We start from the raw sequence: 26,838 nt of genomic DNA, 5'->3' as shown, positions 1-26,838 counted from the left end.
TTGAAATGTACATTCATAGTTTTGCATATGTACTGCCAGGAGTGCTGTTGTGCACCTCAGGATTGTACTGTTGCATGGTGATGGGGGTTGAGTGCAGAGGGTAAGGGTCGTAGTTCTCTGGGCTCATAGGTGACCGTACAGGTGTCGGGGGCAGCTGGTGATGGTGTAGGTAAGAACCTGGATGCTGGGGAACGGGACTTGGAGCTGACATTGGTGCATAGGGGAAAGAGGTTTGGGAGGGTGGGGGTTTGGCATGGTAGTGCTCTGCCTGCATTGCTACCAGTGACTGCATACAGTCTGTTTGGTGCGCCATGAGGTTTATAAGCTGCCTCGTGGTTTTCTTCCGCATCAACGCCTTTCTCCTGCTTTCTGTTTCCTTCCAGTGCTGCATCTTTTCTCTCCATTCCTGCGCAGTTTTATTCTCTGTTGCACACTGGTTCATAACTGCCTTCACCAAATCTTCCTTGCTTTTGTTAGGCTTCCTTCTTAGGTTTTGAAGCTTTCTTTCAGTCACTGATAACACCGGACCAGGACTAGTCAAGGACACTATAAAAATACAGCAAATGATACATTTTAATAGAGCCTGCATTGTGTATAATCTGAAGTTAGTTTCAAGTCTCACACTGTAGCATTCCTCAGACATTTCACACACAGCTAGAGAATTGACAGCCTCCCAGAAATGGTAAGTGAGGGTAGTAGTCAATAAAACCTCCATGTCCCTCAGGAATTAACCCTGGGGTTCCTGCCGCGGTTTGCCTGGGCAGGGGGCTTTTTGCTTCATGGGTACACTGCCTTTTTTTGGGCTTTGTTAAAGGCAGGAAGCAAGCAGCAGTTGGGAGACCTGCACTGAAACACTCCCTCCATTTCCCACAGGAGTTAATACTTGAAGATATCTCCCTGCTGCGGGTTACCTGGGAAGCAAGGGAGGGTCTCCTACAACAATGCGGATTCCGCTCTGGCCCCTATGCAGCTTGCCTGTGTGCAGCCATGGTCCCCCCACCCCTCCTGGAACAGTGGCGCGGACACGTTAGCCTGACTGGGACAGGGACCACACTGGCTCTCCCTTTAAACTTGGTCACGCGAATTGCCTATGCTCTTGCAGAAACTTTTGAAGAGATTACAGAGGCAGATTACCGCGACGTGATAGACCACATCAATGGGATATTCCATGTCTAGGCATGCAGGCATGCAGCCATACCACCACCCCCTCCTCTCCCAAAACCTTTGCATTGCAATAAAAGTTGCTTACCTGGGACCTGCTCCTGTGATTCTTCTGCACCAAGTCCCAGGGGCTGCGACTGGCTAGCTTCCTCCTGGCTTGAGAAGAGCTCCTGACTGCATGCCTCCTGGGACTCCGGGGTGTCTTCCCCCACCACAGTAGCCTCACTGTCTGCCTCCCCCTCCCCCTCCTCTACCAGCTCTGAATTGTCCATCGTGGTCCTTGGATTTACAGAAGGGTCACCCCCATAAATCGCATCCAGATCCTTGTAAAACCGGCAGGTCGTGGGGGCAGCGCCGGATCTGCAGTTTCCCTCGCGTGCTTTGCAATAGGCACTCTGCAGCTCCTTTACTTTAACCCTGCACTGCAGCACGTCACACTCATGGCCCCTTTCCATCATGGCTCTTGATACCTGGGCAAAGGTATCATAATTCTTACGGCTAGAGCGCTGCTGTGCCTGCACAGATTCCTCCCCCCAAACACTGATGAGGTCCATCAGCTCGCCATTGCTCCATGCTGGGGCCCGTTTGCCACGTGGAGGCATGGTCACCTGTAAAGATTAACTGATTGCACTCCACACCTGGCTGAGCAAACAGGAAGGGGATTTTTAAAATTCCCAGGGCATTTAAAGGGCGGGTCACCTGAGGCCAGGGCAGTAGAGTCTGACCTGATGAGCAGAGTGGCTGAACAGGCATTCTGGGATACATCCTTATACCCTGGAGGCCAATCACAGCGCTGGTGTGTGGCCACACTTGATGACCAGCGCTGCAGCACCAGCGCTGGAATCCTTATTCCCCATGCTGAGTGAGGTGTACGGCCAGCGCTGCAGTCAGGGAGTTGCAGCGCTGGAAGTGCCCTGCAGGTGTGGCCACTTACTAATTGAAGCGCTGGTGGAGGCTTTCCAGCGCTGCAAATCGCCAGTGTAGCCATACCCAAAGTTGTATTTTGACAATTCTTTTAGCCATACCAAATATGCTAGAGATGTTAGATTCCTATTTTTTGAGAATTTCTCATTTTGCTACTGATAGGCATACTAGTACCTATTTCTTGGCATATGTTGAAAGATTTAATTAATCTACTAAGTCTAAGTATATAGACCAGGAGGCAGAGGAAGTTATATCTATTCATAATTGTTATCTTTGCATATACTGCTCCGGTACTTCCGTAATTTGTGACAAAAATATTATGTGGGACAGTTTTTAGCTGATGGTTTGTAGCATTTGCACAGTTTACTTTGATTAGCATAATCTGAGGTATTTTGACAGTCTGGTACCCAGTAATATCTATTTAAGATTTTCTTGTGGAAAATTGTAAAGATAATGAACTGGATGTTCTGCTATCTTTCTTCTTGATCTTCTTCAGTCAATGAAATATGTTTCCATTTTAGCTTATATCTCATGTTAGTGCGTACAAAAATGTGGTTTGTGTATATTGCCCCAAAGGTATTTTTTAATACCAAATTTAAGAAAATCTTTAAATGGAGACATTTGTTTTTCCACATATGGCCTAATTGCTATTATATAATTCATAAGAAAAAAGCCATATAACAGGGACAAGGCACAAATGATATATTTTGTATAAGAAATGGAACAAAAGTGCCATTAAAAATTAAAGCTGTTACTCTGTATATTTGTCTTTGCATTCACAAGTTTGTCGTATTCGTACTGTTAACTTAAACTTTTCATTGTTCTATATGAGGCTGAATATTGAATTTGATAAACCTCAGTAATACGTTTTATAATAAAAGAGCTAATTTAATCTTTGGAATGACTAGGGTTTTTTTATAGATATATTTGGGATGTTTGAGCTATCTCATATTTAATAAAATTCTACATTTTTAGTCTCAGACTATTTTGTGAAATGTGTACTGTCCTAACGGTGACATTGCATAATCTAAGAAGACCATGTGAAACCAATGTGAGGAAAAAAGAAAAAAAGAAACAGGAATGTCTTTGCTCTTAGAATTGATAGTTTCCATCACATCTCAAGAGGAAGACTAAAGCTCTATTTTGAAAATATTGGATATTATTTCAAATTACCTAAGAGACTTAGGAAAGACAGGTTTGGCTATGTGTATTTTTTCCATCCCTGGAAACTACTATTTTGTAAAAATTATGTGTTGGTAACTCATCACTATCTATTGTTATAAAGAATAGAAATTGATTTTTAATATAAAAATTGTCAGAGGACAAAATTGTTTAATGGGCAGGAATGACTTAGTCTGAGAAAAAATTAATCAGATTATCTTCACACAGCAGGGTACTTAGATGCCCAGAAGCAGGGCAGTTATTTTTCCAACCTAATCACTGGTCTTAGCTGGACTTCCCCTTTGGATTTGGGATTGTTGTTTTTGGATTTTTTTCATTCTCCAAAGTGCTCTTTTGGGGAAGTCAGTGTTGCTCCCCCTATAAAATAAATAAGCCAGTCAATGCCCAGAGAGCCAACAAGAGACGCACAGCTGGGTAGGGGAGGTCAGGCTGTGGTCTAGGGGCCTGCTGCACATGGATTTCAATGGGCCTTGCAACGGGCTCTCAACCAGGGGAGTCCACAGCGCGGACCCTGCGCTACGAGCTGCCCCCGGCACAGGGCTGGGCACAGACAAGTCCCTAAGCCCCGCCCCAGCACTTCAGGGGGCTGCCGCCCGCAGCAGGCCCCACCCCTCAGCGCCCCGCCCCCGCCGCTCGCGCTTCCCCGCAGAGCCCCGCCCCTAAACTGTGTCTGATTGGCCCCTCAAGAGGCGATTAGCATCAGGACGTCAGGGCGCATGCGCAGTGTTTGAAAGCGATGGCGGCGCTCACGGAGGAGGCGATTCGGGAGCGAGTCACTCTGCGGCACCAGAACCTCGGTAACCAGCTCCCATCCTGGCGGCGGCGGCGCCCCTCGAGCGCGGGGCGGCAGGGATGGTCGCCGGGGGCAGGAGCCTGGAGATGAAGGCAGCAGCTTCCCCCCCCGCGACTCCCCTCCCCTCGCTGGCGGTTTAAAACCGTTAATCCGGCGGCACTAGGCGGGTTGGAAAACAAGAGGCGGGGCTTGTATAGTGATCCCGCCCCCAGAGCACCGCTGACCAATGGGAGGAGATGATTGACAGCAGCTGGGGCTCCCCTTTCTCACCCTCTCCCACCCGGCGTGGCTCCAGGGTCTGTGGGGGGCGGGGCTAAGACTCGCTGCACGCGCCAGTCGGGAGCTGCCTTGGCCCGTCCTATGGCGGTGTGGGAATGAGGGCGGGGCCACGCCTGGGGGGGCGGGGCTGGTCTTACTGGGTCCCCCGTCACGCTGCTCTTGCTGGTGACTGCTGGGCCCTGTGGTTGGTCAGATGCCCCCCAGCACCAGGTTAGCAGGGATGGGGCAAGGCCCCTGAGCAGGGCCACTTGGGAGACCAGGAGCCCCCAAACAGGGACATGGCAGAGCTGGGAGCCTGCAGCTTGGCCACGACGCCCAGCCCTTCTCGCAGCACTCGGCTTTGCCCGTCACAGGGCTGTGCCCATGTCTGCTGCTGGTGGCTGCCCGGCCTGTTGCTATGGCACAGCGGGGGAGGGCATCACCGCCATCCCAAGTGGTTGAGGCTTGGGACCATGGCAATGATGGTCAGCTGTGATCCTGGTGGTGGCCATGTGCGTGTGTGGATGTGCTTGGTTATACATATATTTGCCGTGAGCCCACCCACGTGTTCAAACAGTCCTGGATTTTAAAATGGCAGCTGTTGTGATCGGAGCAGCCTGAATCCCACATCATAAGGGAGGGGGCAGCAATGACTTTATACCACTTTTAATGCTCCCTGGTTCTACACAGGGGGCTGGTCCTTTGAGCATCAGACAGATACAATTGTCATAGTCCAGCTGTGCTCTGGCCGTGCCCCTCTTCCCTGGACCATGCCCACATGCTCCCTACAACAGGGACTTTGGAGGCAGTATATCACTGGTTAGGTGTTTAACTAGGGGAATCCCCAGTTAACTGATATATGGTGATTTTACAGTAGACTGTGTAGGAGGATCTGGCCCCCTCTCATGTTTCTTGTCCCATAAATATCTGTGGTAGCCTCCAAATTCTTAGAGCCAGAAACCATTGCTTTATGCCATCTATAAAAGCTGCTGGGAAGCCCCACTTTCAAGCAGAAAAAAGTGGAGTATTAGGGTACATCTGCATTGGAATAAAAGACCCCAACATAGCCACAGCTGGTCCAGCTCAGCTAAATTGGGCTACAGGGCTAAAACTTGCTGTGTAGACATTTGGGCTTGGGCTGCAACCCAGGTTTTGGGACCCCCCCCCACATGGGGTCCCAGAGGTTGGGCTCTGCCTGAACCGAAACATCTACATAGCAATTTTACAGCCTGAGCTCTGGGAGCCCAATTCAGCTGACTTGGGCCAGCCACGGGTGCTTAATTGCTGAGTAGATGTACCCTCAGAGCCCAATACTGCTGTCACTTAAACTAGTTTTAATCCAAAGTAACTTTGATCAAATTAAAAATATTACTCTGGTCTTACACCAGTGTATCTCATAGCAGTATATAGCCCCCAACAGCTGTAGTGGCTCATGTTACGATGAGCATAAATCTTCCACTTTGCAACTCATAGTCATTTGTTCCAGTGCAAAGCGAGTGTAAAACTCTGCAAAATTGGAATTGGTAGATGAGTACGTAAGATGGAAGCCCATTAGCCAGTAGAATTACCTTTCCTTCCTCACTTCACTTCCAGTCAGGATAGTGTAATCAGACTGATCTTTTTTCTTTAATTGGTATACCATCTGTGCACTTGGTACTATATGAAATTAGAGAAAGATCAGTTGCTGGTTTGAGTACCTCACAATCCTAATTAGACTAGCACGGGTAAAACATAGCACACTGACTGACTGAGTGAAGATCCAAACTCAAAGGGATACAGATATCTTCCTTTGTGTTTTCCAATGCACTTCTCCCTAAAGTAGGTTAACATTGAAAGACCCCTAGAAAAAGCATGTCTTAAGGAGTGCCTGGGTGTCGAGAACGAGAAGTAAGTTAGCATGCTAGACATGAAAAGGAGTAGCTTGGAAGAATAGACTGTTTTAATTCAGTTGTAAATTGGGAAAAACTCTGGGCAACAGTAACCTGACTTCAGATGTACAAAGACAGTCTTGTGTGGCTCTCTTGATAGAGGGCAAGGGAGTTTGGGGTGGTGGCCAGGGGTGGGGGTGTGGATCGGGGTGGGGTGGTCAGAGGGTGGGGAATGGGGGAGTTAATGGGTGCAGGGGTCCCAGGGGGGCAGTCAGGAAGGAAGGGGGGTTGGATGGGGCAGCGGAGGGTGGTCAGGGAGAAGGAGTGGTTGGATGGGGCAGGGGTCCCGGAGGGGTAGTCAGAAATGAGAGGAGGGGTTGGATGGGGCGGTGGGGGGGCATCAGGAGTGGAGGTTCTGGGGGCGGACAGGGAGCGGGGGTGTGTGGATGGGTCAGGAGTCTGGGGGGGGGGTGTCAGTGGGTGAGAAGCAGGGATTGGGGGCTGAGCCACACCTAACCAGCCCTCCATACAATTTCTGAAACCTGATGCAGCCCTCTGGCCAAAAAGTTTGCCCGCCCCTGATCTATATGCTTAGGAACTCCTAGTGGTCAACTTCCAGTAGCTCAGTGGTTTGAGCATTGGCCTGCTAAAACAAGGGTTGTGAGTTCAATCCTTGAGGTGGCCATTTAGAGAACTGTGGTAAAAATCTGTCTGGGGATTGGTGCTGTTTTGAGCAGGGGGTTGGACTAGATGACCTCCTGAGGTCCCTTCCAACCCTGATAGTCTATGATTCTATGCTACTCGCTCTCACTAATGTAGCAGTGGAGTTATTCCTTAAACTAAAAAGGCAAGAGAAGTTTGATGTTGATTTCATCACACCTAGTAGCTACGACATGAGATTGTTTGTGGCATTCATGGAGATGCTGACCACAATGGAACACTGCTATTGAGCTCTTGAAACAAGCACTGAGTGTTGGGATCACATTATCATGCACATCTGGGATGACAAGCAGTGGCTGCAAAACTTTCACGTAAGGAAAACCACATGGGTACCATTTAGGGATCTGGGGTTAAAAAAAAAAATTCTCTGGGGATTTGTCCTGCTTTGAGCGGGGGGGGGTTGGACCAGATGATCTCCTGAGGCCCCTTCCAACCCCAATATTCTATGATTCAGCATTGCTATGCTCAGAAGCTCCCAGTGTTTCCTTTAGTGTGGTATGATACCACATTTCCACTAAGGGCTTATCTACACTACCACTTAAGTCACTCAGGAGTGTGAAAAAATCACCCTTTTGTGACACAGGATACATTGACTTAAAACAGTGTCTACACTGCACTGTGTTGCTGGGAGATGCTCTCCCACTGACCTCTCATTGAGGTGTAGTAATTATGTCAATAGGAGAGCATCTTCATCAGATGCACTACAGCTGCACCACTGTAGCATGACCTTAGTGTAGACTAGCACTTAGTGTGGGTTGTACCCACAGCACCCAGTTGTACCTTTTTTTTTTCTTCAAATCAAGCCTGGATTCTGCAGTATTAAATGGCTATAGAAGAGTGGACTCATTACTGATGTACCCCCTTATGGCTGGGTGTGGGTATTAACTCTTTACTCATCTAGCACTCCCTGCTGACATCCACTCTGGCACTGCAGTGTCTCTCCTGTGACTCAGATCTCCAGCCAGGCCACGTTAAAGACTCTCCTCTGCCACAGTATCAACGTCCCAAAGGGACCTTGTCCCACACAGCACTGGTCATCAATATGACATCTCCTGCCCTTCCAGGGCTCCTCTTCCATTCCCTTTTTCTGTCGGAATACTGGCCCTAGGACTTTTCCCTGGAGTATTTCAACCAAACTCAAAAGCGAAATACAAACCAAAACGAAAGCAACTTCTGTCCCTTCCTTCAGGTTTAAATTTTTAGTCCATCCTGGAGTCTCCCCCAGCTTTCTATTCTTCTGGAGAATGCTCACTCTCACAAGTTACTTCCCTGGAGCCTTGCCTCTTCTTTGGATCCTCCTCTTCTGTCTATCCCTAATATTGTCTGCCTATCTGTTGGCTTTTATCAAGTCCACTCAAGAAGTTCCTTTCACTTTTCCATCAGAACCTGCCCCAGGCATATAAACTCCCTCCTGAAGCTCTTCAGTTGAGTGCCTTGCTGGATTTCTTTCCTGGAGTCCAGGTCCTGCCCCCCCCCTTTTTTTTTTCTTCAGTGCTCACTGGCAGAGCATGTTCCATCCCAGTGACATCTCTGTACCTCCTGCATACAGTCTCTGGTACTCAGAGAGGGACTGCAGAGGTCTTTCCATGTAGCCTCCTTCTGCTTTGGTTTTCCTCCTTTTATAGAAACCACCCAACTCCTCTCTAGCTGAGCTTCATTTTTAAATAGGCCTGGCCCACCCTGTAGGTGAAATCAGGTGTGTTAATTGGCCTCACCAGCCCACCTTAACTGTTTCACCATCTGTGTGAGGTAAATGCCCCCATCACAATGGCATTGAGCTCCCTATCTATCATAGAAATCTTCCTGCTCACTATTGCTTTTGTATGACTAAGCAGACCTTTTACAATAGTGACTTTTCTTTTTAACTGCAACTGCACACAGAGGAGAATAGATGACCATTTAATTTCTTCTTATTCAATTCTGACATCCCTGAGGCAGTGGTGTAGTCCTGAAAGGGCATCTACCAGAATGCCCCCACCAGCATGAACTCACACACATGGTGCTTGTAGGGTCATGCTGTGCGGAGGATCCATTTTATCCTAAAATGGCATCCTCCATGTGGTGTGACCTTGCATGTACAATTTACATGAGTTCCTGCTGTCGGAGGATGCCATTTTGCTCTACCAAATGCAATGTTTCATGTGGCATGATCTTGCAATGCATCATGCTATGGGAAGCATGCCATTTTGAGAACAAAATAGCATCCTCCATGCTGCAAAAGTGCTGATCCACCCTTCTGCCGTGATCTGACCTCACTACAGAACAGCCCTGAGCACATCACTAATAATACTTTTATGTTATTTGATCTAGGAACAGAAGGTAAAGCACATTCTTGCTCTTAACTGTGAGGGTTTGATCCAAAAGGTGCTAAATGTCTGCAGCAAGGTGCTGAGCACCCTCATGTCCTATTGATTTCTATAGGAACAGTGTGTATGCTCAGCAGGTGCTTACAGTCCATCACAGTCAAGCCCCACATGACCTGCACTTGGTTTTTTGGCCATTTGGTTATTTATCTGATGAAATATAAGCTGTTTCTGCTAAAAGAACTAGGGAAGAGGTTTTATTTCATCACATAGACCCAGAAGACAAGTACAAAAAGGCTGCTTGGGTACATGCCAATAAATCCATTAGAACATGGCATAACTGTTGGTTAGAAACTGGATTTTAGTGTAGTAATTTAGTGGCTTCATAAGAAACTGCCACAGATCTATTTAGTTGAAATAGGTATACTCTGGTCAAAAGTTGATATAGATGTAATCTGACTGCAAGAAACATACCGTAATTTACAGGTGCACCCCTCTTTGGCCACATGTGAATGTCATTAGAATTTTGAGAATGGAAGCGGAAGTGTTGCTTTCTGTGGGATTGTCCTCTGCCTTTGTGGCTCAATTTCCATGCAGACAGCTTGGTGGGAAGCATTACAGATGGAAAGTGTGTTATCTCTGCCTAGGTCCTCTTTGCAGTTCTACCAAGCAGCATATCCGCAGGCAGTTTTTAAAATCTGCCCTCATAGGCACAAGGAGGCCAATCCCTGTCATTGTTAGCTCCACTTGCCAATGATAAATATTCTCCAAGTCGTTGACACACACAATCCTAAGATCACAAAAAAAAATTAAACATGTATCTTGCATTGTCTGTCACTTCAATATCAGGTGTATTTAAAATAATTAGAATAATTTCAATAACTTAATTTTTCTTATGATAAATATATTCAGGTTTCACATTTTCTCATTGTAGCTGATGTCCGATCATTGTCTCTTCCTGGAACTTATCATGAAAAGATTACTCATTTAGGAAATTCTCTGAAAAATTTCACTCGCCTAAAATCCTTAGACCTCTCTCGCAATGCATTGGTTAGCTTGGAGGTACGTGTTTTGTTTAATTTTTTTAAATGATTATTTAAGATATATATAACAGGAACTGGGTTGGGTCTTGAAGTCATGGAGAAGGGACGAGGATTGGGGCAGTCATATTGAGGGTTTTATGGAGGTTGGAACAATATCGGGGGTTTTTTGTGCTTTGCAAACCTGGTACCTTATGGAAAAATAATGGAGGGTACAGGTGGAGAGGGAGCCAGTTTACCTTCTGATAACCTTGAAATTCAGTATCTGTAAAGCAAATAAGTATTTTGTGAGCAGGCTCACTACCTGTTCCATCACCAGCACAGCATGCAGATCCAGATTTAGTCCCTGATCCTGCAAACGCTTGTTTAAAAACAAACAAACAAACAAAAAAACTACTCACAAGTAAATGGAGTTGGATGGCTTTGGAGGATTGGTAACAGAATACAGAGTGTGTTGTCTCCAAATGACAATTTTGAATCTAGTTTGGATTAGTGGTCAAAAAATATTTTCTGGTGGCTGTTCAGAGCACTGTGTGAAATGATTTTGTAGTTTTAGTCTAATTCCAAGTGGGCTGGAGTCCAGATTATAATTGGCACCCTTGGTCATAGTCTCAGCAAAAGCTGGCATGGAGTCTGAATTTAAACATATTAAACTTATAGGTTGTCTTTCTTGAAGACTGTGGCATTTCAATGGTTTAGTATGGGGAAACATGCATTGCCAAGCCTGTGCTATAGCACCTTTGTAGTTGAAGGAGGATTTTAGTTTCAAGTGCTATCAATCCATCACCTTTTTTCAGGTTAAAAAGACTTACACTCATGCTTAATTTAAACACAAGAGTTCAACCATTGTCATCAGGACTCTTCATGTGGGTAGAAATAAACATGTGCTTAAATCTTTGCAAGAACAAAGTGTAAGTATGTAATCGCTTATCTCAACCCTTTTTGTGAAGAACAGCATCAATATGCTATATTACTTCATTTTACATAATATCTGTAACATTTCTTGATAGCTTGAAGAGCTCAAATTGATGAATGTCAGTACACCACTACCTTGATATAACACCACCTGATATAACACGAATTTGGATATAACGCAGTAAAGCGGTGCTCCGGGGGCGCGGGGCTGCGCACTCCGGTGGATCAAAGCAAGTCCAATATAACACGGTTTCACTTGTAACACGATAAGATTTTTTGGCTCCCAAGGACAGCGTTATATCGAGGTAGAGGTGTACTTAAGAGGTGCTCAGTTTACATTTAAATTTCACCACTCTTAACTAATTGTTCATCTTGCTCAGCAAAATACCGGGTAATGTTAACTTCAAAAATGTTGTTGTAAGAAATTAAAGAAATCACTAGAAATTTTTAAATATTTAAAGATGTCACTAGAAGACAGAAGGGCTTTATATGCACATAACAGATATGGCATGGGCAACAGTTATTAAGTTGTCCCCAAGTGCTCTAGCACTCAGCTACAACCCTTGTTTGGAAGGAATATCTTCTTGGAGGATAGTTTTTGATACAGCCAAAAAAAAATAACAAATGATGTCGCTTGTGATTTTTGTTTGAGGCTTTAAAAAATGTTCATGTGTGCACTAGAACCTAGACTGAGACCAGCAACTCGTTTCACATAGGCCACCAAATAGCTACAGGCAGATGGTAAAGACTATTAAATCACTAGTTGCCTGGCTTTGATTTATATCAGTGACTTAGTGTATTTCACTCTATGAAAACGTAAAGTTTATTCAAGTCATATGTGAGTACAAACTAATATGGTTTCTATTTTCTATACATTAACAGGGTATTCAGCATCTCATATTTTTAGAAAAGCTCAATCTCTATTACAATCACATTTCATCACTATCAGAAATATTTCGACTTCATAGTTTAACTGCACTCAAGGAAGTGGACCTCCGTCTGAACCCTGTAGTTAAAAATGAGTCTGATTATCGTCTTTTTGTTGTGCACATGCTTCCTAACCTTAGACGATTAGGTAAGTACAATTCAGAACTTCAAAACTTAGCTTGAGTTCTTGAAATTTTAGATATGGTATTAGGTATTTTATATGAAAGAGAAATATATATGTGTATGTATTGAGAATGTGTCTGTGGTGTGTGATTTATGCAATTTATTCCATATAAGTGCCAGTGAAACCTTTATACCAGGGGTTGGCAACCTCTGGCACGTGGCTCACCAGGGTAAGCACCCTGTCGGGCTGGGCAAGTTTGTTTACCTGCCGCGTCGGCAGGTTCAGCCAATGGGGGTGGCGGGAAGCCCTGCGGGCCGAGGGATGTGCTGGTCGCGGCTTCCTGCCGCCCCCATTGGCCTGGAACGGCGAACCGCGGCGAGTGGGAGCCGCGATTGGCTGAACCTGCTGACACGGCAGGTAAACGAACTGGCCCAGCCCGCGTGCCAGAGGTTGCCAACTCCTGCTTTATACCATATCCATATTTATTCTTTATATATGTACTTTTAAAAATGTGGTTTTGGTGGTATTTCTTAAATGTATGGAACAAAATGGCTTTCCAGGTGGAGGGATACCTTTGTTAACATAATAATGGCTAGCTAAATGGTCAATAGGACTTCTGATACCATTTTTTTATTTATAACTTTTTTAAAAATATGAAAGAATATGATAGAGAGGAAGGCCAGTGACTAAAGAGCTAGCCTGGGACTCAGGAGACCCAGGGTCAGTTTCCTGCTCTGCCACAGGGTTCCTGGGTGACCTTGGGCAAGTCACTTAGGTCCAGATCCACAAAAGCTCCTAACCTGTGAAATCAGTGGATGTAAGGAATCTAAATACATTTGTGAATCCAAGCCTTAGTCTCTATGCCTCAGTTCTGTAGCTGGGCAATAGAGAGAGAATAGTACTTCTCTGCCTCACCGGATGTTGTGAGGATAAACACATTAAAGACACTGAGACGCTCAAATACTGTGATAATGGGGGCCATATATGTACCTAAGATATCTAGATCGATTGACTGGAGACCATCTACCTGTGCACATAGCTAACCTACATTAAAGCATGTTTTTTATTACCATCATGCTTGTGCTTCTTTGTGAATGCAACTTGTCTTAAATTAAACTGTAAGCTCTTTAGAGCAGGATTTTTATTTATTTATTTATTTTAAATTGTGTGTTGGTTCAGGAATCAGTAGGAGCCATGTGCTGTACCAATAGCATGAAGTGACAGATTTAGCACATAGCTCCAACAGCATTCTGTGGCTGAGGTGACATTACCAGCTTACAGAGTAGCAGCTGTGTTAGTCTGTATCCGCAAAAAGAACAGGAGTACTTGTGGCACCTTAGAGACTAACACATTTATTTGAGCATAAGCTTTCGTGGGCTACAGCCCACTTCATCAGATGCATGTAGTGGAAAATAGAGTTGGAAGAGATATATAGAGATAGAGATATACACACAGAGAACATGAAACAATGGGTGTTACTATACACACTATAAGGAGAGTGATCCGTTAAGGTGAGCTATTATCAGCAGGAGAGAAAAAAACCTGTTTGTTTGTAGTGGTAATGAAAATGGCCCATTTCCAGCAATTGACAAGGAGATGTGAGGAACTGTAGGAGGGGAAAAATAGGCATGGGGAAATAGTTTTACTTTGTATAATGGCTAGTGCATGCTAGGGTCTGAGACAGAGCCAATGTCATTTATCAGCAGCAGGGCTGGCTGTTGCAATAACTTAAATAAATAATGAAGTTCAAAGCTGATGTGCAAAAACCTTCATAACATGATTATTTGGGGTATTCAGTACTTTGTTAAACAATTTTAGATCATTCCAATATCCCATTGCAGATGTTCTTTTAGTGCAGTTTTTTATAGAGACTTTATGGGTGTGATTTTTCTAATGTGCTCACCACTGGTCTAACTTTTGCTTCCGTTGTCTTCAGCGGTAGAAGAATAAGGCCAACACTGAGAGCTTTTGAAAATCCCACCCTATTTTTAATACGAAAAAAACATTACCAAGGTTGACTATGTGTTTTGAAAATGCAAAATACTTTTTTCTGAATAAAGATGTTTTGAATAAAGGTTCAGAGTAAACATTTTGTAATATGAATGGGTGCTCTTTTCTGTTATGCTTTTGTATCAATCATTTCTATGAACATATGATTTGATTAATTAGACACACAAATATGCACACAGCTGCTGCGCAAATTAACTGTATACGTAAATGTTTTGATAAGAGCTTACTGTTTCCTCCTTGCATTTATTTGTATTTCAAACTTCTTGATAATGCTTATCAAGACTTGTGCCCACAACTAACCTATTACTAGTGGATACGTAGGGAAGAAAACCATATCCTGCTCCCTGTAGGATTCTGTTCGCTTCTGTGAACCAATCCAACAGTTATATCAAAACAGAAGAACTAACTATTTAAAATATCACTCTGAGAACTTGTCTTCTCCTCTTCCCATAGAATTGTTCAGAACAGTGACCCATTTTCAGTAGTGTCTGTAGTTTTGCGTATCTTTTGCTGTCAATAGTGTAGTTTGTGGCTTTGTAAGTTAAAAGATTTAAGTATCAGGATCCTTTAAAAGGGAATGTTGGGTACATGCAGCTGTATTACCAGAGCAAGATGTTAACTTTAAAAAAAACAAAAAACAAAACATGGCAAATACAAACCTCCCTTTAACTTTTGTCACTTTGAGTAGTTAATTGTCCTAATTTTCTTTGTATAATGGTCATTGAGGCCATCTTCCCCTCCTGCTAGCCTTAGAACAGAATTCACTTATGTCTATGTGAGTGGAGTTGCCAGTCAGCCCCAAATATAAAGCTCCATTTTCATTGTGGAGTCAAAGGGAGAAATCTTGGCCCACTCGAAATCAATAGAAGTTTTGCTGTTGACTTCAGTGGAGTCAGGATTCAACTAAAAGGTTATGGCTCATGGCCTCTGGTTTCATTAACGAAAAGGTACAGTAGAACTTCAGAATTGCGAACTGAGCAGTCAATCACACACTTCATTTGGAACCGGAAGTACGCAATCAGGCAGCAGCAGAGACAAAAACAAAACAAAAACCTCACAAATACAGTACAGTATAGTACTGTGTTAAACGAAAGTATTTAAAAAAAAAAAAAAAAAAAGCAGCATTTATCTTCTGCGTAGTAAAGTTTCAAAGCTGTATTATGTCAATGTTCAGTTGTACGCTTTTGAAAGAACTATAACGTTTTGTTCAGAGTTATGAACAACCTCCATTTCCAAGGTGTTCTACTGTAATTCCAAATTCACGTTACATGAACCCATGGGCGGTGGGTGGAGCCCTCCGTTGGGGAGGCTAGCCCCCAGCTCCGCCCCTTCCGCCCAAGGCCCCTGCAGCCGGAGCCCTAAGGGCCACCCCTTGCGGCCGGAGTCACAACCCCCGCCTGGTGGAGCCCCAAGTCTTCTCACGCCCCCGCCCCCCTCCCAGCCAGAGCAGCCCTGGGCCAGCTGGAGCCCTGATCCCCCCGCATGGTCAGAGAATCCCCATGCCAGCCGGAGCCCCCCTATAGCACTGTGCCTTCCCAGACCTAAACTGCCCTGCTGAAAAGCTCTTCTCTTCTGTGAGAAGAACCTTAGCTTTTGATATGCTCCATGAAGGTACTGGGGTGGCTGAGGAGGCTGTATATGTTACTCAGCATCATCAGTAATCTCTCTGGAGTCCAGGGAGATTACTGATGAACCAGGAAGCTGAATAGCAGATACCACCTCCTTGGCTGCCCCAGAACCTGTATGGAGCATAAAAATAAGAAAAACTTCCCCCTCCAAACCCAAAACTGGTGTCCGGACGTCGCTGCTGTGCCCGGGCAGGCTCAGCCTTCCCTGCCCTATTATATCCACCGCCACATGCTGTTTCCAGGCTTCCTTTCCTGTCTGCCATTCTCCCTTAATAAGCTATACCTGGTCCACTCAGTCAGCAGTGGCTGACCTTCAGCTCCCAACGGGGCTTCCAACACCTTCTATCAGGGTGAGGAGAATCATTCCTCTCTGGTACAGTCTATTTAAATGTGAAGGGGTTGTTTTCCTACAAATGTATTATGAGATTAGTGTAAAAGGTAAAAAACGTACAAAACCCAGACATAAAACTTTAAGCCCCCAGAGAGTGGGTTGGGTTTACAAAACTTGGCACTGGAATAGCAATTATGTTCTATAACACGAGCCTAGGCATATGCACGTGTTGTTTTCACTATGAATGGAACTTTCAGAAATAGATTTTTTTTTTTAACTTTTGGCCTTTTCTTCGCCATTAGGAGCACATTATGTGTTTTCCTTAAAACTGACATGATGAAACCTGTGCCCTCACTGATTATCAGAAGTTTATCTTCTGTAAATGTAGTCAGGTTGAAAGTGCCATGATACCGCTCTGATTTCCTGAGTTAAAAGCTATAGTGAAAAATATTAATGATAGTGATTCCTTTTTGTGTGGATTTTTTTCTAGATGATCGACCAGTGAGAGATAGTGAACGAAAAGCATCCCTTTTGCATTTCACCACAGATCATGCATTTGAATTAAAAGATTCTTCACCAACAGCAAAAGTGAATGAAATTGAAAGGTATGAACAAAGTAACAGAAGCGGTAGTTTTGAAGTGTTGGAAAGGAAATTAGAGCTTAATTAAAAAACAAATATTGCACTTAGGCAAGCTTATAAACATTCTTAGTGCAAGAATCAAAAAGTACAGCTGTGGAAACATGGAAAATCTTCCAGGCTCTCTTATCCCGTCAGTGTAAATCCTATGAGTTCAGCTGTAACTACTTTACTTTTCAGGAGCTGTTGTGATTGAGCACATATCTCCAAAAATATTATTTAATTGAAGAAATTGGTTCATGGTACCACTGTTACAAACTTTACCTGTACTAGCAGGTGTTAATCTTGTCATGCTGTAAATTTCATGTGCTGTTTTTGCTTTTTTAAATCTTAAGAATTGAATTCTTTCTAAATATTTCTAAACTTACAGCAAATTTAAAATTTTGTTTTAAAAGTTTATCATCAACCTTAAATTAGCTGGGCAGTTGCATACAAATCATAGCATTTTAATTTTACTTCTAAAAATGTGTTGGAAAATTTCCTTTTAACATGAAGCAGCAAAGAATCCTGTGGCACCTTATAGACTAACAGACGTTTTGCAGCATGAGCTTTCGTGGGTGAATACCCACTTCTTCGGATGTATTCACCCACGAAAGCTCATGCTGCTTCTACAGAACCAGACTAACACGGCTACCCCTCTGATACTTGACTTCCTTTTAACATATTATCATTCATTCTCCCCCTCCCCGCAATAATTACAATATAGATTGGAGTCAGTTGCAGACAAACACAGACAAAAGGTAGAAGAGAGACTGTATTATTCCCATTTTATAGATGGGAAACTGGGACTCAGATTAAGTGAATGGCCTAAAAAAATCACACAGGAAGTTTGTGGCAGAGCTAGGAATTAAAACCAGATCTCCTAAGTCAATCTAGTGCTTTATTCAGTATCTTGTAAGACAACTAATGTTTTACCTAGAATAAAAAACTGGGCTGGTTCACTACTTATTTTACTGAGTATCAATGTTTAAAGTTGTTTTTTGTCAACACAAAAAGGATCTTTAAATACAGGGAACCACAACATTAAAATAAGGTGACAGTGTGACAGCATATTTTCCTTAACAGATCTGGCCAGCCACGGATAGCATATATTAACTCCATGTCAAGGAAGTGTTCAGTGATGGATGAAGAAGATGAAGCAGTGCTAAACTTAATTACAAAGTGTGAATGGGACTTGAGCAAACCTCTTGGAATAACAGGATCTGCTAAAAAGGACCCTGAAGTAGAATTTCACAGCTTACAAAGTATGTTGATATACCTTTTAAAAAGTAGGTAATTAGTGAATAGTTTAAAAAGGAGATCTTCAGAGTTTAGAGGCCATATCTTCTCTGTCTTTGAATATTTTCAAATGCATCACTTTAGCATTTTTAAAGCAGTCTACTTACTTTGCTTGCATAAAATAAACAAAAGACTAAAATTAAAGATTTTTATGTATTGAACTGTATTGTTCATTGATATTCTTTGCTTACTTTTCCATTTAAAATCTTCATTATGTATCATATTTTATATGAAACGTGCTATATGGAAGAGAAATTGAGTAAAACCTCCATTATCTTGTGACACATCCCTTAGCAGAAACTTTGAAAAATACCATGAAATAAAATACTCCTATAAAATAAAAATCATAACGTAAGTCCAAAAGAGCTCGGTAGAGGTGGAATAGTCGTACTTTCCCTCCATGAAAGTACTATATCCAGAAGCTTATATTGGAGCCCTAAGAATTCTGGGCCTCCCCCTTGAGCTATTTCCACATATTGGAAAGAAAAGTGTGTTGAGGGACTTCCTTTCCCATTTGGGAATGGGGTGGGGCTGGATTGGACCCCTGTAAAAGTAGCAGGAAGATTGACTCCTCAAACTAGTGGATCAATCCTCCAGGATCTAGGGAGGCCCTGTGACTCTATATAACACTCCCTTCACACATATATCTATTCTGTTGCAACCCTATTAAACTTAGCCTGTTTTATAAAACTACTAAACTTTAATTAAGTCTCTTATTTCCCAAGGTATTCGCAATATTGAAGATAATGTTGGCATTACTATGAATAGGAAATCCGAAACCAGACCCATCAGCCTACAAATGCGGAAGCAACAAGCAAATATGCCTATGGTAAAAAAAACCCCAGTCAAACAAACTTGTATTGTGTTGTCTGTCTTTAACTATTTAAGCCTGTAAGCTACTGTAGAGATTTTAGGAGAAACATTAGAGACACAAGTGCAGACTTGTAGGAATGCCCTTTCTCTGGCTGTAAATGAAGTGATCTTATATGTTTGAATCTAGTCTTTGTGTGGTATATTCAGCTTAGTTCAATTGATGGTATTGGTTTAAAAATGGGATGGCTACCACTATTGGATCAAGACTCTTGTGGCTACCACTATTTTAATCACAATGAGTCCTGCTCTGAGTAGGGTTAGGTAATACAATGATTAAAATGCTGGCAGTTAGACTATACTAACCCTCATACCAGTGCTACCATCAATAGAGCTGCAACAGTGGTAGCAACAGTGGGAAATTTTAGGACTCCCTTTTGCATACATCTGCACTGTGATAAGACCTCCAGTACACCTGCAACTGGCCCAGTCAGCTGACTCCATTCTGAACTGCAGGGCTATAAAATTGCAATGCAGACATTAGGGCTCCAGCGGGAGTCCAGATTCTGAGCCCCTCCCCCTTTGTGGAGTCTTAGAGCCCTGCGAGCCAAAACAAAAAAATCAGCTGACCCAGGTCAGCCATGCATCTTTTATTGCAGTGTAGACATACCCTTAGTGTTCTGTGAGTTGGTTAGTAGAAAACAAGTTCAAAATGGAGCTCTGTTTTTATTGTGTGGTTGGTTTGTTTTTATTAATATAGTTCCAAAAGAATGTGAGGTGCCTGACAGGCAAAATCTCTTTGGCAGAAATGGGTGGATGCTGATTAAAATCAGTCGTAGAATCACAGTATCCATCAATACATGCAATTACTAATGTGCAGGTTGGTTTTAGTCCCCATTTGGCACTGACCTGGTACGTGCCAGAATCCAAGGAATTTAAATTTTAATGCTCAGAGCCATATATAATGACCACTTTTGCCTGAATAGATTTCAGTTTACGTTCACAACGTTCACAAAAGTGTCTCTTGTGTGTAGGTGCTTTTGACAGGTAATGGAAAAATATTAATCAAGACAAGTAACCTAACATTACCCATTTAGCCAAAATTAAAAAGGAAAGCTAAAGAGATCCTTCTCCAAAATCTTGAGCAAATAGAGGTGTTTTCAGTGTCTTGAAGGTAAACAGCTTTGGACTAATTTGGGTCAGGAGGAGAGTGAGCTCCAAAGCCTAGGTTTCCTTCATGGAGCAGGCCCTGTCAGCAGCCCCTTCCCTTTTAAACCAAGGCTATTCTGGTTTTGGCACTTCCACTGCTTAGTAGTATTGCATGCAAAGAGAGGCTAATGCAGAATGTGGGCAGACTCAGTGGTATTTTAGAAAAGGGCCATTTAAATTTATGCTCCCGAGACTTCATTGGTTGCCAATTTAATCTGGATACAGTTCAAGATACTGTTTTTTTTTGTTTTGTTTTTTTGCTCAGAAATTAATGATTGGTTTGGGCCCCAACTACTTTAGCAGCCACCTCTCTCCTTATGCTTTTGTCTGATTGAGACCATCAAGTCTCCATAAATTGACTGGCCCCAAATTTACATGAGGGGTCTCATAGCAGGGTGTTTTTCAGAGGAGACTCAGTTATAGATCTTGCTCCCTTCTTTGGGAAAGAGAGAGCTTAAGATTCTTAATCTTTGGGTCACATTGCAAAGCCCATCTGTTTACTCAGGTTTGTTTGTGAGGGAGTTGCTGCTTTAAATAGGGGGGTGCTTTCTGAGTCCTGGAGAAAAATAGTATTTGCACATAAAGACTGAGTCTGGCCCAGAATAATTTTTTCCCCCAAAGGGTAAGATATGAGTTAAAGTGAGAATAGAGTTTCAGAAATCACTCTTAAATTATTCCCTAGAATTTTGCACTAATTCAGGGTAAGAGCTTGTCTAGGTGAACATTTAGTTTGCTGTAAACGGGGGTGTGAATGTTCCCTGCCCTAGCCTGCCATGGACCAAATGTCCATGTGGACCCTGATGATACGTATTAACAGTTTGTTAGTGTGCTTTGATGTAGTTCTCTGGACTAGATCAAAGTGCACTAACAAATTGTTAACACCCATCAGCAGGGTCTGCCTGGATGGTTTAGTGTGTGGCAGATTCGCACCCCAAGATGCCATGAACATCTTGCTAAATATTTCACTGTTCTGGTCCAGTAATAATAAGCTGAGTATTGTTCTGTATTAGCTTCAACATTTGTTTTCTATCTCCCTTTTGAAAGGGGCAAAAACTAGTGAGAAAAGGAAAACTCTAGACAAGCTCTTTGGAAATGTTTTCTTGTTAATCTATCATTCACTTAACTGTATTTCCTATAAGGACATGTAATTCAGGGAAGACATTACCTGCCAAAATTTCTACTGAATTGTAAACTGTAGGGCCCCAATACTGCAAAGATTGATGCAGGTGCTTAATTTTGAGCATGTGTGTAATCCATTTGAAATAAATTGAATTGCACAGATGCTTAAAGTTAAGCACCTGCATACAAGACTTTCTGGGATTGGGGTCTAAGTGGTGGTACACTTTACGTAAAGATGAACTAAAGTTTAGAAATGTTTTTTAATAAACTGTTCAACGTTCCAAGCCAGTTACAATGTGTGCTCGAAAGTGCAACTATCTTTGCACTTTAAAAACAATATTACACCTCTACCCCGATATAACGCTGTCCTTGGGAGCCAAAAAATCTTACCGTGTTATAGGTGAATCCGCGTTATATTGAACTTGCTTTGATCCGGAGCCCCGCAGCCCCGCCCCCCCGGAGCGCTGCTTTACCGCATTATATCCGAATTCGTGTTATATCGGGTCGCGTTATATCAGGGTAGAGGTATATTTTAAAATACATGCCTCCTTTATTTTCCTGTACAGAATCCTGGATTCTCTGGCTTTTTCTGTAACAGCTGATTATTTGATTTTTAAGAGTCAGAATAAAGCTTTCAAGGCATAAGTCTTGATCATAAGCACTTTATCAGATTTGCAGCATAGTTTCCTGAGTGCTATGTTTTCATACTGATTATGTATTGATATTTTTAAATCTAGGATGTTAGTTCAGAGAACAGAAATGCGTTGAAAGTTCAGGAAACTGACGAAGGTAACAGTTGTTTGTGTGTTAATCTTGTGCTGTATATTGTGTCTATGTACAAAACAATCTTTAGTACAACGAACGAGTTAAGATTATGTAGTTTTTAATCTCATTTGTCAATTATAGGATATTCCAATTTAATGGGGCTATTTACCATTAATTTTATTGCTATGGGAGTTTTACTGATAAATAAAGGAAAAGCCGACGGCTTCAACATGATTAAATTATTCTCTCAATGCTATTTTAGTTTTTAATCATTGACTTCATGTTTGTGTCAGATACTTTTATCAAAGATAAAATTACTCATTGTTAGCCCCGCAATAGCATTTGAAAATATTTCAGGTTCATACCTTATGCAAATAATTCTGCATCCTGTGTATTGCTATTGTGTGGAGACCTACAGGAGACTCATTGCAATGTTAAATTAGAAATGTATAAAGCTATACACACCCAGTTTCCTGCAGAAAGATTCAAAACTTGGATTAATTTCAGTGCAAAAATAAAAACCCATTACTTTACCATCTTTAAAAAAAGTTTATTCTGATAGAGGCTCACCAATGAGTATTCCGTTACAAATTCCAAGATGTATGTTTATTATGTTACTTTCTACTATCTAATTTCAGGAGATTAAATAAATTTTTAAAATATAATATAATTTGTTTCTAGAGTTCAGAAGTTTGCCTGATTGTTCACCAACTCTGCCTGTTGTACATAATACCATTAAGCAAGGGAATGAGAAAAGGAAAAATAGCACCAAAGTTACATTTTCAGACAATAAGAGTCAAGATCTTCCTAAGAGAGATCCTAATCTGAAATTTCAAGATGAGGCTGAATCTTATAAAAAAATTACAACCCATCCCAATTTCACACCCCATCCAGGTAACCAATGCAGAAGTTTTGTGCTTTTTCTTGAGTTGTTCAGATAATCTCTGTAATGCAAACTTTCATTGTCCCTTGTGTGTTTATATGTAAGTGTCTGGTTACAGCAGTTTTGTTATCTCATTTGTGGTTTTCTGAGTGTATTTCTAATCTTTCTAGTCAGACCTCTGTTAACTTCAAATGAAAAGACAAACAAACCCCAAACTGTCTACAAATCCAATTAATTTCTGTGTATTCTGTATTCGTTAGTCAGCAAAGTCAGATTATAAACAACTTTTTGAAATTCTAGTCAAGATGTGACTTGCCTACATTTTTATTTACTCACAGGTTGGTGAAAGACAAGTGTGTCTTCTGCACCTCACATCCGGTGGCATATAGGAGTCCTAATGGAACTGCAAGAGCCCCAGAGAGAATTTTCCCTGGTGTAGGACCAGCATGGGACCAACGTACATGGCTCCATGCTGCCCCTCCCAACCTTACAGCGCCCGGCATAGGGGCATGGCAGAAGGGAGATTGGCCGTAGCATTTGGAGCAACATGACTAGGGGTTGCTCTTCAACCCAAAATAGCTGGAGAGGTTGCCATAAATTAGCAAACCCCTTGGAAACACTCTGGCTTACACTAGGGGCTGTAATGGGTACAATCTGGTAGACCCAAAGATGCCTGGAGAGGTGCCATCTGTGCTGAGCCTCCTGAGACATACACCACAGAATCTAGCCCAATAGCTTATTTCAGTTATTTGGGGGATCCTCTGACTAACTCTTCCTCTCCCCCTCTTTTCTAGAGAAAACAGAGTTAGAGTCAGTGAAAAATCATAGTAGAGACAAAGCATCAGTAACTTTTACCACAGCGTAGCTAGTAGAGGTCAAACCTGTGGGGGCTGCAAAGTGAAAAGTAGAGCAGAGTGAATAACTGATTTTTCAGTTTAGTGACTGAAATGAAAACAGTGTTTGTTTTGAGGTCAAACAAAGTGAAATATTTTGTTAGTTTTAAAATTTATTTAAACTAGTCTAGCTAAATATCAAAACGAAACTTTGTTTTGAAAAGTTGAAATGTTTCATTTAAGAAACATTGCAATGAACAATTTTCTTTTGAATTTTTCTCATTTATTTGGCTGAAGCTATTTGCTGAAATCAACCCAAATTTGTAAATAGATTGAATTGCCCTAAAAATGCATTTTTTGGCAAATAAGGTATTGGACTGAAAAATTTCACCCGGCTCTAGTAGAAAAGTACCAGTGTGTTGTCTCCACTATATGGACAGCCATCTCAAGAGAAAAAGTAAATAAACCCCCCTCACACACACACACACTTTTTTTCTTTCTTGTGCATTGAAGACATAGTCTTAAATCGGCTCTAAGAGGATTGCAGCAACCACAGTCTCCAGAAGGAATTTTGGTTGAAATTTTCTTGGAAGGTCTCAGGTTTAATATCTGGTCCATGTCAATGGCTCCACCTAGTGGACTTTTCTAATATTGCTATATAATGTTTGCCATTTGACAAGGATTGTTTAATTAATGAACTCTCCACTCATTTCCTGAAGTATGTACCTATATTCTAGACTGTAGTAATGAAATACATAAGTTGAACAAAAGTCTTTCATTTTAAGCACAAAGGACTGTTGTTGGCCACATCATAATCAGCTCTCACTTACAGAGCACTGGTGCAAAATATTAGTTGGTTTAACTTACTCAGTCTTCATTGATTCCATAGCATATTAGGTTAGCATGAACATCAGTACTTTAAAAGCTCTAAATGACACTGTCATGAAATGACATTTGTACTAAGCCCAAGTAGTGACTCTGTAGTTAAAAAAAATTTTGGTCAGTTTCCCTTATAAATTTAATTTTGATATTCAATCTTCCATATAGCTTATCATGCTTATGCTTAGGACAGAGGTGGGGTTTTTTGTTTTGTTTTTTTAATTCAGTAAATTTAAATTTGGGCTTCAGTCTTAACCTGCCTCTAGTTTTTTAAACAAACATTTTACTGTAATAGTTACAATAAAATCTCTACATAATGCTTGCCTTTTGTTTTCAATAACATATAATTCGAAGACAGAGTGGCACTGTACATAATATCGAATGACTAGTAGACTGGAGGTAAATCTGTTATTCATTTTGAAATAATTTATATTATATATATACTGAGATGTCACTCAATGAAAACATGCTTATTTCAAAGCTGAAAAAAGTTACAATTTCCTGGCCTATCCTAGTAATAAACCTGTTCTCTGGACCAATTAACTTTATAATTTTTTTACCGGTGTTCAGAAAAAAAATAGTTTAACCCTTGTTTAAAAATGGAATATTAATATTTTGTTAATTTTGACTTTTGATGCTAATTTAAAAGAACAAGGTCATCCTGGTTAAGTGACTCTCTATTTTTTTTTCTTTTGGAGACTCTCAAGAAATTTCTTCTCCAGTCCTTTCCTCTCCAAAGATGCATACACAGGCTCAGAAGATTTTTAATACATTATCAGCATCTAGATTACTTTGCAATAGAACATCACATAATGGAGGAAGCCAACCAATTCAGAACCAGACTTACTCTGCAGCTTTACAGAAAAATAATGGCCAACCTAATGTTAGTGTGAATGGGTCTAAACAAGAAACAATGCAAGAGAGTGGCAGAAACCATCCTCCTTCTCTTCAGGGACCTGGACCTGAAGAGCAAAGGCCAAATAGCAAAACTACAGATGTCAGAGAGGTAAACACTAGAACAGAAGAGTTGGTGATTTCTTTAAAGTGTTTTAGTTTCATGATTTATTATTAGATTGAACTATTAAAATGGACAATTACTAAAGACAAAACAATACTGTTTAGTTTTTCCTCAACCAATACCAATTTGTTGTCGTCAGTGCACTGTCTTTATCTTGCCATGAATGAGTGCCCATAACATCCACAGCCATTATTATAAAATAGTAGTTTAGCTTGCTCATTATCTGATCTGACACTGCAGAATGCTAAAACCGAGGAACATGGTTTAGGAGTGACTATTAGTCTCACTGATGCAGTAAAAAGACTGAGGATTGTCAAGATGATATACTGATGGTATATAGCAAGGCCCTGTGTGCTTTGTTGTATGCTGGACCTAACCTTTGGAGCAAGGCCTCCTGACTTGTGTGGCATAGCAGTGCAGACTTCTGTGTTGCCCTGGAATTTCTGAAGCAGCTTCAAGTTAGCTAATATATAGGAAAATTGTTAGATCATCCTCTCCAGCTCCCTAAAAATGCAGGATTGTTTTGTTCCTTACAGTAAATACAATTTCTATTTACTGCAATTTCTATTTACTGCAATTTCTGATAAAGTTGTGGGAGTTGGCAAGAGTCTTTTTTAAAAAAAAAAAAAAATGAAAGCAAATACCCCATGCTTATTCACAATTTGGCTTTGTAGTTCACATCTCAGGGAGATGAATTCCTATCTTTGCTCCTGCTATTCTTTGGCTGGAGAAAGTTTTATTCTGTAGTGGCTGCAACTTCACAAACAGAGACATACTTTTTAAAAATGAAAAATTACAATGTACTGAATATTGCAATAGTCAGTAAACATTGCAAAAAGACCCTGTTCTTGCAGAGTTCATTTTTATATGTATCAGCTCTCTCTGATGTTATGGTTGTCGGAGTGAAGATTTTTCCGTGTATGTTTAGTAAAAGCTACTATCTCCCTCCTGAAAATTGTCCTAGAGCAGACTGAGGTAACTGGGCACTGGACCCTTGTCTAAGTTGAGAGGGACTTAGTGTCAGATGGAGATGGAGCTTCACTAAGCTCTGCTGAAATTTAGTAGATGCTGATCTGAAAGCTCAAAAAAAAATTTCCATCACTTACAACTTTTTGCTTTCGCACTTCCCAAACCAAGCAGTACTGTATGTGTATGGTGTTTCAAATTCCATTTGTTTTTGCTGTAACCCTGTTAAAAAATGTTTAATTACAGTAGTTGTCCT

At 41.7% G+C, this 26,838-nt stretch overlaps 2 protein-coding genes across 7 annotated transcripts in view; one reads left to right on the top strand and one right to left on the bottom strand.

The window, feature by feature from the left end:
- The window catches only part of SLC9A3 (solute carrier family 9 member A3), a 211,122-nt gene extending 205,161 nt beyond the window's left edge, over positions 1-5,961 (bottom strand). For all 3 annotated transcript variants that reach the window (XM_045005872.1, XM_045005874.1, XM_045005873.1), the window contains exon 1: positions 5,887-5,961. The gene's annotated coding sequence lies outside the window, so the exon portion shown is untranslated. The remainder of the gene's footprint in view (positions 1-5,886) is intronic.
- CEP72 (centrosomal protein 72) overlaps positions 1-26,838 on the top strand; it is a 76,325-nt gene that overhangs the window by 23,862 nt on the left and 25,625 nt on the right. For 3 of the 4 annotated variants that reach the window (XM_045005875.1, XR_006576994.1, XR_006576993.1), the window contains exons 1-9: positions 3,975-4,064; positions 10,144-10,271; positions 12,047-12,239; positions 16,675-16,789; positions 17,888-18,066; positions 18,826-18,929; positions 21,976-22,027; positions 22,685-22,897; positions 25,297-25,604. In XM_045005875.1, coding sequence (XP_044861810.1) covers positions 4,004-4,064; positions 10,144-10,271; positions 12,047-12,239; positions 16,675-16,789; positions 17,888-18,066; positions 18,826-18,929; positions 21,976-22,027; positions 22,685-22,897; positions 25,297-25,604 — 1,353 coding nt within the window. In that variant the 5' untranslated portion in view covers positions 3,975-4,003. Of the gene's footprint in view, positions 1-3,974; positions 4,065-10,143; positions 10,272-12,046; positions 12,240-16,674; positions 16,790-17,887; positions 18,067-18,825; positions 18,930-21,975; positions 22,028-22,684; positions 22,898-25,296; positions 25,605-26,838 lie in introns of those variants that run through there. The other variant, XM_045005876.1, reaches the window with a different exon arrangement.

Source organism: Mauremys mutica, chromosome 2 (genome assembly GCF_020497125.1).
Source record: "Mauremys mutica isolate MM-2020 ecotype Southern chromosome 2, ASM2049712v1, whole genome shotgun sequence".
Taxonomy (NCBI): Eukaryota; Metazoa; Chordata; order Testudines; family Geoemydidae; genus Mauremys; species Mauremys mutica.
Note: the sequence above shows the minus strand (reverse complement) of the source record. Positions and strands in the feature narration are given on the sequence as shown.